The following is a 17,159-nucleotide window of genomic DNA, read 5'->3' as shown; positions in this document are numbered from 1 at the left end:
GTGACATGGAGTCTGTATGGAATTTGCCCCTCTCCCATTATTATGGGTCAGGAGGCCACAAAAAATCCAGAAATGTCTAGAGTGGAGAAAAACCAATTTCAGAGAAAAGATCCATGGTGGTACTATGGCAATACCTACTCTTGGTAAACCCTGGTGCCTCCTTAGAGCACCACAAGGGCAGAAGCCAAAACCCACAGTGTCTTCTGAGATGTGTCTTTGTTGCAAAAGATGCTCCTGTAAAACTGGCATGAAATTAAATGCCACCTATAAATTGTCAGAGTAGCCATATCTAGAATGTCATGTATAACTTTAAAAAAACAAACAAACACTGCAGATCTGACAGAAAAGCATATCATCAGCCAAAGCATAATTCCCACATGGAATGGTTATAGAATCTGTGTTTCCTCCCCATGTTGGAAAACAAGACAATTAACAGGGCAAGAGTCTGATAACACTTCATCACATTATGAATGAAACAAAGAGAGTGAAGTGACACATCTCTCTTCCTCTTCCTCCTCCTCCTCCTCCTCTTCTTCTAACACTAGAACACTGAACTTTTCCCAGGAAGTACCTCCTCAGAACAAAATGGCTCTAATCTCTCTACATGCTTTAACCCAGTTATTAACCTAGTTTAAACCTTCTTACCTGTGGTTCTGGCAGCACATAATCACCATACCTAGGCCAAAAATCACCACTGTGGGAATACATGTCCCCAGCTACTTTCTCCAGGAAGTGCCTAGCATCCTAGGACAGTGTTATCCAAACTTGGCCACTTTAAGATGAGTGGACTTCAACTCCAGCATTCTGGACAACACTGTCCTAGGATGACTTGGTTGCTGGAGCCAATCAGTACTTGGGAGGTGCGTTCTGTGCTGCCAGCCTCCCTAGCACTTTTCCAGCTGCTCCTTCTTTCCAATTTCTTAGAGAAATACATTTGCAAAATGAGGATGGTAGCTACCAGATCCAGGCTGCAAAAGCCCTGATCACCACTAGCTAGCAGGAAGAAGTTAGATTCAGTATCTCTTTGCTGCCATCCAGCTAGATTGTTGCAGTCCAGATATGGTAGTCCTACTCTTTGCTAGGTTGAGAAATAACTGCATGGGGTTGCTGAACCCTGGCACAGCAGTCTGTTTTGGCCTAAATTTACTCTCCTTAGGGTAAGCTGACTGGGTCAAGTAACCCCTTTCTGGTGTTGCTATAGCACACTGTCCTCCATTAACCCAGTTAAAACCTGAACAGACCATTATTAGATTAGTCATGGAATTCATCTCCATCAGCTATGGTACTGGACATTATAGCTGACGGATTTAAAAGGGGATTAAAGCAAGGTTGGTATTACCAGTAGAAATCAGCAGTGAAAGCTAAATGGAACTGCCTATCTCTGAGTATAGGCAATATAGCTTATTATATTTTTGCCCTACTTGTGGGTTCCCTAAAGATATCTGATTGTAGCTGGTGTGAAGAGTATACTTGACTCAGCCTTCCACATCTTGGTGTCCTCCAGATGTGCTGAGGCCATGATGGCTGGGAAATCTGGCAGCTACAGTCCAAACATGGCTAGAAGGCATCAGGTTGAGAAAGGCTGGAATACAGTCTGAAGCTAAGGAAGGAGATTTTGGGGAACTCCATGAATGTTTTTGGGGAACTCTATGAATGTTGCCTTGACTGATACAATAAAAGAAAATGTCCATAAAAACGTAGAGAAGAATACATAACTCTTTTCAGGCAGAGGGCTATGGGGCCAGGACAAAAACATAACGTTATTGTACCTAATTTAATTTTAAAGCATACTTTATTTCAAATTCAGTTAATGAAATGGAGTTAAGACAACTGCTCCCTTGGTGTTTCCTCATTTCATCCCCTCTATATATTAAATCTTATCCATCAGCAGCAATAAATTTTGGAGGTGCTCTGGGTTTTGGGCACATCAGGAATAAGCAAATAATTTGTGAAGGGGTTCGAAGGGGTTGAGCAAATCTGCAACTCCTCCTTAAGTGCTTCATAAAGACAGCAAAAATAAGAATACCTTGTCTCCATTTTCTCTGCTGCAGTATTCACTTGGATTCCATTTCAACTCCCCTGGCCTACCAGAAGCCGGCTTCTCTTCTTCCTCCTCCTCCTTCTCCTCTTCCTCCTCTTCCTCCGTAATATCAGAAAGGTCAGAACCACGATGGTGGTCAGTTAGAAGATTCAGTGGACGATTTCCTGGATCTGACCTTTTCTCTCCTTGCTAGAGAAATGTAAGAGGATAGGCTTATTAGTCAGAAATCGAATGCTGTAGTTTCAGAACTGGAATGACTAACTGAACCCGTTCCCAGTTCACCACTCTCATTCTGAATGCATACCTTCAACATGAAACTGTATTTATCCATTGGGTGACATTCATTTTAAAACTGATTTAGATGTTTTCAGAGGTTTCTGCAAGGTATGGTCAAAAAAGTCAAGATGGCAACCATGATGGTGCCACAGAGCTTTGATCGAATGTTGACTTTTTTCAGCATAGCCTGTGGGCACCCTTGGATGTTCTGGCATGTATTATTTGAAGCAATTTTATTCTGTCCTTTAGCCAAAAGGTTTCCCAGAAGGCTTTCAAACTCAGAAAAAGGCACCTCTTGGCTGATTTGGTTTTTAGCAGACATCAGACAGGAAATATTACAAGCTGTTCATATAAACAGGAATGACATCTGCACATTCACTCCCAAACATGAAGACTAAAGGGCATTGTAATTTGTATGAAGTTATGAATCGTTGGGTTTTCTAAACGAAATGGGCCTTTGATCAATGAATACAGACCTCTCTTCTGATCCTGGGCACCAGCTGAGAGGAGTCATCTCTGGAGACTTCTTTCAGCAGCTTCATCCTCCCAGAAGACCCCACTACAGATTCTGGGGTTTGTCCTTCATTTTGGCCCATCTCCCTGGTACTGTCTTCTTCTTGCATGGAAGGTCTGTCCATAGGTGGCATCTTTGGTCCCAGAGAGCTTTGATTGTTATCTAGCTCTCTTTCTGCGGGTGCATTTGACCCCTGTTCTGCAGAGCAAATTTCACAGGTCTCCAGGCTACTAGTACTATTGTCTGGAATATGTGGCTCTTGTTCTGTAACTGTGAGCAGGGGCTCCTAGGAGTAAATTGTCGTAGCAGAAAAGAAGAGAGACATTATATATTAAATGTGAAATTAGCAGTTGTGTATTTTTTTCCTAATTAGGTAGGAGAAAGCGGGATCTGTAAAGTTAAAGAGAAAACGTATCTCATCTAGTGGCTGGTGGGGGTTGATACTACCCCATTGGCTGGTTATTAGAGGAAAACCCAGTGTGAATGAAAAAGGAAAGCCACTTGTCCATAAAAAACCCCCTAAGATTGTGCTTCACACTAACAGACTTTTGTTTATCTGTGGTTTTGCTGAAGAAGCTAAACTGATTGCTGTTGCTTCAGGATATATATTATGGATTGTGACTTGCATTGGTGGAACAGGATATAGCTTTACTGCTCTGTTCAATACAAGATACATGCAAGAACTGTTACCTAGGCAAAAGGGGCTGAAACGTTTTTTAAATCCTGAGAAATGAGGTAATATTTAGAAGCAGCTCAGACAGACACCTACCTGATTCCCTGGAGTATCAGAAATGGAGGAGGTACAGCACAATCAGATTTGCAAGATTTTGTTATTATAGCCAATCTCAAAAAAAAGTAGTTTTAGCCTTCCTGGTTTCCTGGTCTGGTCTATCTATGGGGCTGACAACATGTTAGTTGAAAAGAGCTGGATTCACATAGGACACTAACCTATTTTTGGGTTTATTATTATTATTTATTATTATTTAAATCTAATGGCTGCCCAACTCCAACAGACTCTGGGTGGCATACAAAGCTAGGGAAAAAAAAACATAACAGCAGCTAAAAAATTAAATCCTTGCCTTGTGAATCCAGACACTGACTTGTAAATGTTTTGCAGCTTTGTAAATTATGGTTTATGTGGGTTAAGACAAATCATGATAAAATTGTGGCTTAGTGCAATATATGAGCTGAGCTAGTGAGTGGCCCAAGGTTACCTCATCAATTTCATGGTTGAAAAAACTTCAAACTCAGGTCTCCCCATTCACAATCCAATGCTTTATCCATAACTGGTAGCACAGTAGCTATTATGGCACACTGTTGCCCGAAACACATTTATTTCGGTGTTCATTGATTCTTCCCCATTCCCCAACCTCCACCTAGAAAGACTGATAGATAGATAGATAGATAGATAGATAGATAGATAGATAGATAGATAGATAGATAGATAGATAGATAGATATAAAAAAATAAAAATAAAAATAATCACATTTGCCTGGTTGTCTTCTCCAGATTCCTCCGAAGCAGCCTTCCTGAGCCCAGCCAGATCTTCATTCACCACACCGCCTCCAGGGGGCAGGAGATAATTCCCTTCTTCTCTTGGGAGAGTTCCCAGTTCTGGTGACACAGCCTGCAACATTGGTGTTAAGGGAGCCCTGACATTTGAGGATGTCTCTGAATGCAGATGGTCCCCAGATTTTTCACTGCTGATGGTGGGCTGGGAGGTGAGTTTGGCAACTGAATTCTTAGTGACAGAAGGCAGTTCTTTCCCTAGTATCTGAGAGGTTTGTGTGACAAGAGTCCGTGCTTCCCCACCCAGAAGCCTGGAAGGGAGACAGTTAAACTGAGATGCAGAAGAAAGGCCCACTTCTTCCAACAACACCGAGGGTATCTGAGCTGGCATGGAATCCACTGATTCTCCATAAAGAGACACAGTTCTTACAGATACTTCCCGACACAGCTGGAGGATCTGCAGCTGGGAAACCTCAATCAAGACACTACCAGCCGTTGGGGAGGTAACTTCCATTACCTAAAATAAGAGTAATTAACATGAATCAGTAGGAAAGTAGATAAAGGCTGAGGTACCTTCTGGGGAAAAAAAAAAAGGTAGGGTTGTTTCTTCTTACTGCTGAGCAAGGGGGAACTCTAAGTAGAAAGATGGGAGATAGTAATAAGGCAATGTATAAATGGGTGTATGCAGTGAAAACAAGGATGATTTATAAGGACAGAAAGATTTGGAGAGGTATTGTCAGTGGTATTGGTGTAAACTAAATTTAGTTAATTTTTCCCCCCTTTTATCTCCTGCCTTTAATTATTTCTCTTCACTACTTTTCTGTGTGTTTTGCACTTTACATAATGTTGCTTATCCCAAAAAGCAATAGGACAAAGATCTTTAAGCCACACTGTGGGCCTTTTAATGAAGCATTACTGTATAGGACAAGCTGCAAACATTTTACATACCTAGCATTCAGAACTGTCTACCCTCCATGCTAAAAGAATGTACAACAAAGAATTCTATTCAGAATAAAATCCAATGGATAAAGAATGATGGATTGAAGTTTTAAGGTGCATAGGAAGAATGCAAAACTGGGTCCTGGAGAAAATCCTGCCACTATTAGATTCTATTCATCCATGTTCAGTGTTGATGTCCTATCATGGATGGAAATGATACTGTCTTAATTTTCTTCCAGCCGTGCCCAAAATAAAGCTTGGTACCTTTTGTCTGTCAGCATACACCGCATAGCCAGTGACACGCACTCCATTGGATGATCCTTCAGCATCAATGGTGACCGGCAGCCAGCTGATGACCAGAATACCAGGTGTGGGGCCAGGGTCCACTCGGACATCTAGCGGAGCATCTGGAGACCCTGAAGAAAGAGTCACTGGCTATTTCTTCTGCAAAAACAGCAGCATGGCGCAATCGATTTGGCCCAAAAAGACTATAGGAAGCTTGACCTAAGGTCCCTAAGGCTGAAGGACTAGGGACAAAATCACCTCTCAGAGACCCCAAAGGAGTAAGTTATATCAAGGTCCATGGGGAAGGAGGGAAAATTGAAGCTGAAGAGGAGGCTTATAAGCAGAGTGTGATACTGGGGGATGGGAATGGGAGTGTTTTCATTTTTAAGTAATGGACTTCAGCCCTAGAAGCAGTTTTTAGAGCATGAACTCATATTAAACAAAGTACTTCCATCTTACAAAGTACAGGTAGTTCTTGCTTAATGACCACAATAGGGACTGGAAAATTTGTGGTTAAACAGGGTGGTTGTTAAGCGAGTCGCGCCTGATTTTATGACCTTTTTTGCAGCGGTCATTAGGCGTGTCACCACAGTCAGTAAGTGAATCACATGGTCATTAAGCGAATCACACGGTTCCCCATTGATTTTGCTTGCTGGAAGCCGGCTGGGAAGGTCAGAAATGCGATCATGTGACCCCAGAATGCTGCAACCATCATAAGTGCATGCTGGTTGCCAAGTGCCCAGATCGCAATACATGACCGCAGGGGTGCTGCGATGGTTGTAAGTGTGAGGACTGGTTATAAGTCCCTTTGTTCAGCACCATTCTAACTTTGAATGGTCACTAAACGAATGGTTGTTGTGAGGACTACCTGTACCTTCCTCCCATCACTTGCTAATTATATTATTAATTATGTGCCTGTATCTCAGGAATCAGTATTTCTAAGCAATGAACATGATATTTATACAAGGTTTGATCCTCAGTATCCTCATGGCAGAAGCTGTAGTTACATCCAGAAATTTAACCAGATTTGCAAAGTCAATAGAACCCAAGAAGCCTGCTATTTATTGATCTATGGACAGCACAAAACTGAGGTCATCAATGGGATCCTTCTATAGGTCTCCTCCTTTAGAATGTTGTTGTTGTTGAGTCAGTGTTGACTCCTGGTGACTGCCTGGACACGTCTTTGCAGTTTTCATGGCAAAATTTCAGAAGTAGCTTGTCATTGCCTCCTTCCTAGGGCTGAGAGAGAGGGACTGGCCCAAGGTCACCCAGCTTGGCTTTGTGCCTAAGACAGGACTAGAACTTATAGTCTCCTGGCTTCTAGCCTTGTGCCTGAACCACTACACCAAGCTGGCTCTCTTCCTTTAGAAATTAGGTGTGTAATAATTGTATCAGGACACATTGTTAAGTAGCATCACATAGATCAAATTGCTCCAAGTTATGTCATTTTTGGAGGCCGCTCCAAGAGATTAATCATATCTCATTTTCTACCTTACATTATTTTATTGTTTGGGGCCAAAAATAACTAACCTTCAAGAAGCGTGACTTCTGGTGACTTACATCTATGCAGGGTTTTTTGGTATGACTTGGAAGTAGTTTCCTATTGCCTTCTTCCAAGTTTTTTTCCCCCAGTCCAGTAATGCTGGATTTCCCATTATTAATCAGGGCCAACCTTCCTTAGCTTTCTAGATCAGTCAAGATCAACTGAGTGTTGCCACATAGTTGAGCAAAAGGATAAATGAGACTAGTAGTACCATTTCTTTGATTCTTGATACTCACCTGTCAATGCAGGAAGACATGGATGGAAAAAATAGAAAAAGTGCAGGGAAGAATCACCATTTCCCACTTCTCCAGAATCTCTGAAAGCTTTATATCTCTACTTACCTGCTGAAGATGTGGTGAATTGGATCTCTGTGGACAACAGCTGTTCTTCCATCTCTGGGAATGGTTTCCAAAACGTCTGTTGAGGCTGGACTTCGACTGTGGCAACGTAGGAAGTGTTTGGGTTCAGGTTGCGGAAAGTGTACCAATATATGCCAGCCTTCACTACATCACATGCTTCCCCATTGAGGTATATAGTATGTGTGAAATTGCTGTTGCTTGGCATCCAGTAGAGTTCCACGGAGGTGGCCTTGACACTCCGCACTTGGAGCTGACTTGGAGCTAAGACAAAACCACACCCCACCAGGAATGTGCATTGCAGTCTGTCTGAGCTCCCTTTCTCTGAAACGCTTTGTATGGAGACGCGATAGGCTTTTGTTTTCAAGTCCAGTTTCTCAATCATGGCCTTCATCTGGGGACTGGCCTTCACATTTTCCTGGAGTTCAGTGTCCACGTAGACATTGTAGCTTTGGACATCCAAGCAGCTGCCACTAGGCACCAGTGGTGGATCCCATGTCACCAAGAGGCTAGAGCCAAACTGTTTGATTAGAGTCACCTTTCTGGGATAAGGCACTGCAATGGAAACACCTCCCTCTCCCTGGTCCCCTTCTAGCCTAGAGGGAGCTGTGCTGGCGTTGAGCTCCTCCAATGAATAGTCACTTCTTTCTCCACTGCTGATGCTCGTGCTGAGAAAACTCCGCTCAAGAGGTGAGCTTTGGGAGAGATCATGGACTTCCTGAGGCAAGAAAGTAACCAGGTCATCATCTGCCAGTCGCTCCACAAAGTTGGAGGGGACAAGGCCTCTCCGGCCATCCATCAGCTCTCCTGAAGATGAATATAACAACATGAGAGATCAGAAGATCTGTTGCCTCAGATGAAATCACTCTAACCCCCCGCATCCTGTTTCCAACACAGACTATCCAGAATGTATTGCCAAAACACTTCTCATGGTTTGAATAAAAATATACGTCTCCCCTCTGCAAAATTTTGTTTGTGACTGGAAAAACAGGAAGACTGGATCCTTAATGTTATCTAACCAGACTTTAAGTTCTGTGTTTCTGGCTACCCAATTATAGCCAGAAACGGCAGCCCAGTATATAGGCATATTAAAAGTGACTGATAAATACCATTGGGCTGAGAGAGAGTGACAGGCCCAAGGTTATCCAGTGACCTTCCATGACTGAAGGTGAACTAGAACATGGGTCTCCCTGCTCCAAGTCCAGCACCTTAAATGCTATACCACATTAGCTCTCTTTTATTGTGCTGATTTTATTACTGTAAACTGCTCAGATTCAGTTGAAGCCCACAGTAGGTAAAATTAACTTTTAAAAAATTAATTTTACCTATTGGAAAATTAATTGAAATTTTTTTACAGTAAAATTGAATTGAAGTGAACTATAAAACTAAATTGTAAAAATGTAACTGTAAAATTGAATAATTTTAACTGTACAATTTTTGAAAAATACATTTTCTCCCTTTTTTTACATTCAAGTTTCTTACAAAGGTAAGTAATCAATTATATGATCATCTCCTTTCTTAGGATTGGCACATCTCCGGCTGATGGCTGAATTCCTGTTAAAAGCACCCAACGTTTCCTAAGTTGTTTATTATTATTATTATTATTATTATTATTATTATTATTATTATTATTATTATTTTAGTTGCACAATCAGCCAGATGTTTAGACTGGATTTGGCATTTTTATCTGCCTATCGAGTCCTTCCCAAGGACCTGGGATAGGCAGATGTTGTTTGATGGTGATAAAGGTATCGTCACAGGATATAAGCTGTTCCAAGTATCGTCACAGGATATAAGCTGCCTTTTGCAATTGACTGATGGTCATTTTGTCAATGCTGATGGTCTTCAAGTGGTGCTCCAGGTGTTTTGGGATTGCACCCAAGGCATCTATTACTATTGGTACTATTATTATTATCATCAATATCATCTTAAATTTATTATAGCCACCCACCCACCCATAGATCAGGCTATTTTGATCAGTTGTTCTGTGCTGTGCCTCCTTTACAACTCCATTGTTTAAATGAATTTTATACCTTCAAAAAAGCCATCTTCATCCATTTCTCCATAGACATAAATATACTCGCCAGCTGTAAGTGGGAGTTCAGCCTCAGGATTCTCATTGGGGCCATCAAAAGGATTATAGCTGAAATGAATGTAAGAAGAATGATTTGAAGTCTGATAGGTCAAGAAGGAAACTCATTAGTTAGCCACTGCCTGGATCTACTTCTTAAATGAGGATGGCAGGGAAACTTTCTGCAAAAATATACTAGCAGAGGCAAAGAGGAAACACATAACTCAATTCCAAGGATGAAGAGTCTTTTTCATGTGTTCCTGGATTGTTGCTTTGGCTTTTCTACTCTATGCAACCTTCCTTGTAATTTTCATTTTAAATTACAGGAATATCTAGCATTAATTTCAAAACGAGAGTTTGTGCAGATTGCTTTACAGTTCCACTGCAACTCATCTGTGTTTTTTTCTCCTTTCATTATTACTTGTGTACAGCTGTATACTAAAAAATGCAGCACCCAAGTTAAAAAAGCGAACTCGGTGGAATTCTACATACGGCTGCAGAAGATTATTTTTGTGCAGGATTTGATGCAAGTGTATGTGTTTGTGCATTGATAAAAAGGTTACATCTTAGGAATCTTTTTTGTACTACATTACTGATGAGAATGTTGATTCTGCAAAAGAGGAGAAGAGAACCCTAACACTGAAATTGATGACAAACTGAACATGGAGTTCTGCATGAAATGTGAAAAACGAAAATGGGGACAAAAGGAGAATGGCTCGCTACAGTTCAGAAAGATCAGGTAATTCAGAATTCCAAGAATCTGGCCACCCTATGACTGCCGGATTAATACCTAAACTAAATTCCTATAAATAACTTGTGAGTTAGAGAGCAGCAGATATGAACATTTCTTCTGCAGCATTCTCTGGTCTATCATCCTGTTTATTATTCACACAGAGTGGCCACAATGCTCCTGCTCAAAATAAAACAAAAAGATCAAGGTGAAGAGTGAAAAAGAGCAGCCACTTTAGATCTCTGATGCATGAGAATAGATTTTATCCACTTATCTTCTACCCATTTCAGCTTCTACAATCCAAGTTGAAGTCTGCCTATAAGAAACTGCAGATCAAATGCCCCAGATGTCAGTAGAAAGTAAACTGAATGATATTTTAAACTGAATGGATGACATCTTCAGAATCATTGACCAATATGATCCAGATGACATTCTTTCCTGCTTTGAGATAAACCTGGCGATTAGGAAAACCTTGAGAAAAACCATAAATACATACCCCCCACTCTGGCTATCCCCTTTCAGGGTAAAACATTACACGAAGTGCAGATAAAAGTAAGAAAGAATAAATAGGAGGTTAAAGAAAGGAGATAAGAGAAAAGGAAAGGAGGTCTAACTAAATCTAGTTGACTATACCATTCACTACACCTCTCTACACTTTTCTATCTTTGCAAACCATCCTTGCTTCCACCATTTCCATACATTGCTTTTTTTTCCTGTAAACTTCTCATCTTTCTCTTTTTGAGGATATCTTCAATTCCATCCATTTCCCCTTCTCCTCTTTCTTCATATATTTATTTTGCAATTCACTCTTCATTCTCTTGCTTTGACTAAGCTGCCTCAATATACAACATAATTTCATACTAGATGTTCATTTTTGTATTCTGTCCATACCGATTCAACAGCTATTCAGACCCCATGCTTGTTTTATCACACACAGTTCTTAATTAACACATTCCCGCCCCATTCCATTTTCTCCATCCATTTTCTCACCTTCAATCAACATTCTACCAAGACACTCAGATTCATCTACTTAGCCTTATATTTCTCCTTTCATGTATAACTTGCAATGGTTCATTGCATTTCCTCACCAAACACAGCTCCATCAATCTCTAGATACAATAGTTTTCCCATCTATATATTGCATCATACAATCTAACATTTGCTACAATTGCATCATACAGTCTAACATTTGGAACATTTGGGTTCTTAACACAGTATCATCTGCAAATAAAAGTACATGCACATTCACATCCCCAACATCTAACATCACCATTGGTTTCTTTATACATTCCTACCTATATCGAGCCAAGAAGACCTGAAGTTTCACTGGATCATGGTTCTCCTGCTCTGGTACCAATGAGATGCTGTCAGTGTCCAGTTCTTCCATTTCACTGGCTGTATCCACCTAAGGAAAGGTAGAAAAAGGCTATATTTGCAGAAGATGCTTAATTAAGGTGAGTTAAAGGCTTAATAGCAAGCTTCATTAGTTTTAACCTTGAATTATATGTTTTAATGATTCAACATGTTGTAAAAACCCAGCCCACTTGGTTATTTTGCAGTTCAGCATACTATGCAAACCCAGAATATAGGCTAATGCAGTAACCAAACTTAGCATATTGTGTGAATCTAGCCAAGAAGTATTTGCCAGTTATGGGAAGGGCAGAATAGGGCAGCTACCTCTTTTGAATCATCCCATCAATGTCATGCGAAGATCTAAATTGGTTCCTTCCATCCTCTAACCAAGACAGGTAACCTGTGGCCACTGGCCTAATTGTATGCAACCCTCTGCCTCATTTCCAGAGACACCCCCAACCCTTTCCCTAAATCAGGCTAACTTCATTTTTGCTACTTTTCCAGCAGCAAGCAAAACCATTCTTATTCAAATACCTCTTTAGCTTGTTAGATCTGCTGCTGCGTTGGGTGATATCTTTTAAAAAATTGTTTAACAGTGTTTTAATTAGGCTGTAAATTTTTAAATTTGCTTTTTAATTAGCCTTTTTGTTTTTATTTATTTTAATTTTATTTAATTCAGGTGCTGCCGGACTCCAAATCAACTCTAGGTGGCTCACAATTTTTGTTGTTATCACCTAAAATACTATTTATTGTTGGAAAAGTAGCCTGTATAGATGGAATAAACAGTAAATAGATACATTACAATAAATTAATTAATCCATCCCCTTCCATATTTTTTCCAATTTAATGCAACTCCCAGAATACTCCAGTTGGGCCCTTAATATTTATTTGTTTAGTCACTGCACCCTTAATTATTTTCCCTTGCTAGAAACAAGCACTTGGCTAATAAGGTTACTAGCTGAAGGAACACTCCCGGTTTTGGTGCAAGGTGAGCCCCTAGTGATCAAACCCATTGTGACTAGGGCTTGCAATTGTGCTGTTTCCATGGATGGGGAATTTCCATTTCAAGGCAGGTGCTCTCTCTAAAAAGGATGAGCCATGGGGAGAGAAGTGGGGAAGAGAACAATCAAGCATCCTGGGACTTTGCATGTCCTGCAAAAGAGGAGGACTTTATCTGTCTAGACCCAACCATGCTGGCTGGGGAATTCTGGGAGTTGAAGTCCACACATCTTAAAGTTGCCAAGACTGAAAAACACTGGTCTATACACTATCTCTTTGAGTAAAAGTACAAAAAGACAAACTACCAAATAAGAGGAAAAATACCTCCAAATATCTGGCATTTTGGATGCCAATTCATCCCTTGCAGGAGAGAAGGGAGATTTTTCTCTCTAGCCTGCTCAGAAGGAAACAGATGGTTCCAGTTTGTTGTTGTTAATTATTTCTGGTCAGGTTTACTCTTATTCACTTATCTGGACTTACTGTATATACTGGGCTATAGAATATGGGTATGCAAATGATCAAAACAGCCCAGATCAATCTCAGATGCATTTTATATTGTGAAAGCGTTGGGAGATGGTCTCAACTGGCTGATGTTCTGAAATCAAACGCTGGCTATCTTCTCTCACATCCATTACTGACCTCTGGAGTGGGGCAGGATTTGGGACTGTTGTGCATGGACTCGGATCTTGAGGAGCTGGACTGGGCTTCCAACTTCTTGATTGCTTTTTTTGAGGCAACTGGAGGACTGCTTGTATCAGGACTACGGGCCACAGGAGACACCACAGGATCCGTGAGCCGAAGGGCCATTGGGGAGAATCTTTCCACCTCTTCATCTTGAACTTTTCTACTGCTCCGAGGAGATACAGGGACAATTTCTGGATCTGGAATCAAACATCATGTCAAGCAGGAAGGCCAAGCAAAACCATAGAGGCCACAGAACTTTCAGGTTTAATTACAGAAAAGAGCCACAAACCTGGTACAGAACACCAACCTTATCTTTTTGAAACAGTAAATTTGAACCACCTTTCTCTCTCCATCCCACCCCCAACACACATACACACACTCCAGGAGAAAGAAGGAATGTTTATTCCTCTTTCAGAAGTTTCTCTCTGAGAAAATCTTAAATTTACTGCATAGATTTAAGCCTACTGTACAGACACATAGGCAGAATGTTTTGAAAAATTGTAGACTCTCCAATTTATCCAGATCACCCTTTATAAACAATCAAAGGGCTTCGTGGCTGCTAAAATGTTAGTTAAGAAAAGCAGAAGTCAATAAAATAATGCTTAGGTGAGAAATTACCAGCTTGGGGTAAGCACAGAGAAAACTTTCAGAATGGATCAAGAAACAAGTTAAGCTATTTAAAGCTCCTCTTGAGTCCATATGAAATGCCTTTAGCAAAGGTTTCTTGTTCCATGTCTGAATGAGTCACAGTTCTGGGTTTCTTCTTTCTAATCAGCTTCCATTGGGTGGAGGAGTTCCATCACTGAAGAGGGAGCCAATCACATCCAGTGCCAAGATGAAGCAGTATTAGGCACTCTGCCTATGGCCTGGATTGTTCCCTTTCCCAATCAGTCTCCATCAGATTGGGAAAAACAGCCTTAACCAAGCTTGGTTCACAGGGAAACAGGGTCATAGAAACCTCTTGTGTTTCTGCAGTCAGAAGAAAACTACCTGATATAGAGAGTATTTCTTTACCCAAAAATTTCTGCCAAAGCAGCGTCAGTGCCAGCCTTGGGCATCCCCACTATGCTAGGGGCCTTCCAGAGCTTTTCATTCAGAAATTAATTGCCTCAGCTGCTTCTCTGGTGCAAAGGCAGCAAAGACAACTTTGCTGTGTTTCATCCACAGCTACTGGGCAGTGACTCCTTACTAGCCAGAACTCCTGGGCTCCTGGATTTTTCCAAGTTGCATGATGGCTCACCCCTGTCCTCCCATTGCTTTCTGGCCGCTCTGAGGGATACTTTTGCTGCACTCTCAACAGTAGCTTGTCGAGGGTTTTTTGCCTACTTTGTTTCTTGCCACAAAAAGCAAACACGATGAAGAAAGAATAGAGAGGGGGTTGGAGTATCAGGTTGGTCAGTTTTTATTATTCTCCCTCTGGCTGCTTGGAAGGGAACACTGGCTGATTCACGTGCAAGAAGGTGAGGACAGTCATGGACCACTGCCAAGCACTGCAAAAATGCTGATGGTTTGGTGAGGCAAAGCTGGTGGCTGTAATTGGATCACTGGTCTTTCTAGTTCTGTACCATGTAAACTGATCAGCAGTTCTTCAGTTTTTAGGGAAGATCTTTTCTTGAATCTACTTGGAGAAGTTGTGGATTGAATGGAGGTCTTTTTGTATACAACATGGTCCAGTATGAGCTACAGCCTCTTCTTCAGGTTATGACTAAGATCAACACAAATAATTAAAACATCCTTCCCCAGTTTGGCACCCACTAGATGGTTTTGACTATAACCCCCAGGATTCCAAGCCAGCAGTGCCATATTGATAAGAAATTCTGAGAATCATGATCCAACATATTTGGAGGACACCAAGGTGAGGAAAGCAAGCATTACATCTGGCACCCTACAAAACATGCAGGATGAGAGGTATGTTGAAAGATTTTAGATGACTTGGTGCTTCCCCTTAATTATTTTGTTGTCAACAAAAAAATCAAAGAAACATGCAAGGGGCTCTTCTATATTGTCACCTTTCTGCCTGAGGCCATCTGGGAGCCGTTGAGAACTCTGGCAAGTAGCAAAGGCAACCTCTGAAGTCACCAGAGAGGAACAGAAGGAGGACGAGGATGGAAGACCTATTTTCCCGGTTTGGAGGCGAAATCGATTGAGCTCCTGAGAGAGGAAGTTAAATTGTTCTGTGTGGCTGCGACACTGGTTCTCCAACTCTCTCACACGAGCCTATGTTGCAAAGAAAGTACATTAGCTACACCTGAAGGCAGATCTTAGAAACATAAAAAGAAGAGATTTTAATGGAGCAAAGGAAGGTGGTCCATCTTGCAGGTTATCTGCTAACATGCTGGCTAGCCTAAGTCCATTATGGCCCACTGACAGAAAATGCCGCCCCTCACCCTAAGTGGTCTTCAACCAAAACTCTCAGCATTACAGTATTCAATTCTGGCTGGGTAATTATGGAAGTTACAATCACATGTCTAGTAACTGCCAAGATGGGAGAAGTTTGCCTAGAGTTTGCCTAGGGGCATTGATTGATTGATTGATTGATTGATTCCTTTGTGGTTTCTGGGTATTGTAGTTTAGGTGGATTACATTATCATTCCCCAGCCAGTGGGTCCTAGGTCTCTGGAAGGCTGAATTTCATGATGCATCTTCTTTGCACAGCATACAATATTATATTATGCTGGTCCTGCAAATGCTGGGACTAGTTTCCTGTTTGTTTCTAGATGCAGTTTAAAGTGTTGGTAGTATCTCAGCAACCAACTCCTCCTATATGAGTTTGCCTGCTCCTTAAGACCTTCTCCATTTCCCAACAGTGGCAGAAGCGCATTTGGGTGGGACAAGTTGAAGGGCCTTCTCTGGGACCAGACCTAAATTCTGGAATTTGCATCCTTAGGAAACCAGGCTGGCACCATCTCTGATAGCAAATGCCTTCTTTTTGGGGCAAGGCATTCTCTTCATCAGCAACACAAATTTTAGAAGGTGCTGTTTTCTGCCTCTGCCTGGTGTGTGTGTGTGTGTGTGTATGTGTGTATTTACACATTTTGTAATTGTTTTTGTAAATGTTTTCAGCACTACCTTTGTTTTTAATTAGAGGAAAACTTCCAGTAACTTTTTTGGGAGGATGGATGGGTCAGTTTTAAAAGGCAGCTCTGTTCTGGACCGTGGGATAAATCTGTATGTGCAAAGATCAGCCATCCCAGCTCAACATAAGAGGGAACAGTGTGAAATGTTAGAACCTTGACAGAGGGGGAAGAATTGTGACTGCAAAGAGACCAGGATGAAAAAAAAAGCTGAACTAGTTTTCTTTTTCTTTCTGCAAAAAACACCAAAAGAATGAAAGAACATTAATATAAAGAGGTTGGGTGGGTGCATTGCTTTTATGACTATCAAGCCTAAGAGCCCAACTGCAGACTGAACAAATTATTAATGACAATGATTAAAATATAACACACAGGGTTTATCTTTGCCCATCAGACATTCACTCCCACAATCCTTCAGTGTTAACCACATCTACATTACTAGTTATCCTACAGAATAATACATGCACATGATCTCCCCTTCTGTATGCCACAAAGAACAAGAGCGAGGAAGATTTCTCCCAGCCAAATATTTCTGGATAATTGATGGATACAACATAAAAAATGTGCACGAACTCAGTTTAAGGATTAGCGAAAAAACATCTACAACCACAAGACAAGCAAGATGGGAGACAAAACAATTTTCTGACTTCGAAGGCATAACAAATTCTTCTTGTTGGCTAAATTTTCAGTGAGATTCCCTTCAAACTGAAGAAATCCCACAGGTGAAGCTTAACACATGGGATGGGTAGATGATAGCCTGGTAACAAAAAAGAGTAAGGTATGAA

At 41.1% G+C, this 17,159-nt stretch overlaps 1 protein-coding gene across 1 annotated transcript in view; it reads right to left on the bottom strand.

Moving 5' to 3' along the window:
* Positions 1-17,159, bottom strand: part of TSPOAP1 (TSPO associated protein 1) — a 71,940-nt gene that overhangs the window by 17,043 nt on the left and 37,738 nt on the right. The window contains exons 12-20 of the mRNA XM_088152321.1: positions 15,310-15,517; positions 13,256-13,497; positions 11,560-11,669; positions 9,497-9,606; positions 7,449-8,270; positions 5,544-5,695; positions 4,318-4,857; positions 2,794-3,117; positions 2,027-2,230 (exon numbers count right to left, since the gene is read on the bottom strand). Coding sequence (XP_088008447.1) covers positions 2,027-2,230; positions 2,794-3,117; positions 4,318-4,857; positions 5,544-5,695; positions 7,449-8,270; positions 9,497-9,606; positions 11,560-11,669; positions 13,256-13,497; positions 15,310-15,517 — 2,712 coding nt within the window. The remainder of the gene's footprint in view (positions 1-2,026; positions 2,231-2,793; positions 3,118-4,317; positions 4,858-5,543; positions 5,696-7,448; positions 8,271-9,496; positions 9,607-11,559; positions 11,670-13,255; positions 13,498-15,309; positions 15,518-17,159) is intronic.

The sequence above is a fragment of the Python bivittatus genome, unplaced genomic scaffold, assembly GCF_059951505.1.
Source record: "Python bivittatus isolate LINGU-HERP-01145 unplaced genomic scaffold, Pbiv_v1 ctg000690_np1212, whole genome shotgun sequence".
Taxonomy (NCBI): domain Eukaryota; kingdom Metazoa; phylum Chordata; class Lepidosauria; order Squamata; family Pythonidae; genus Python; species Python bivittatus.
Note: the sequence above shows the minus strand (reverse complement) of the source record. Positions and strands in the feature narration are given on the sequence as shown.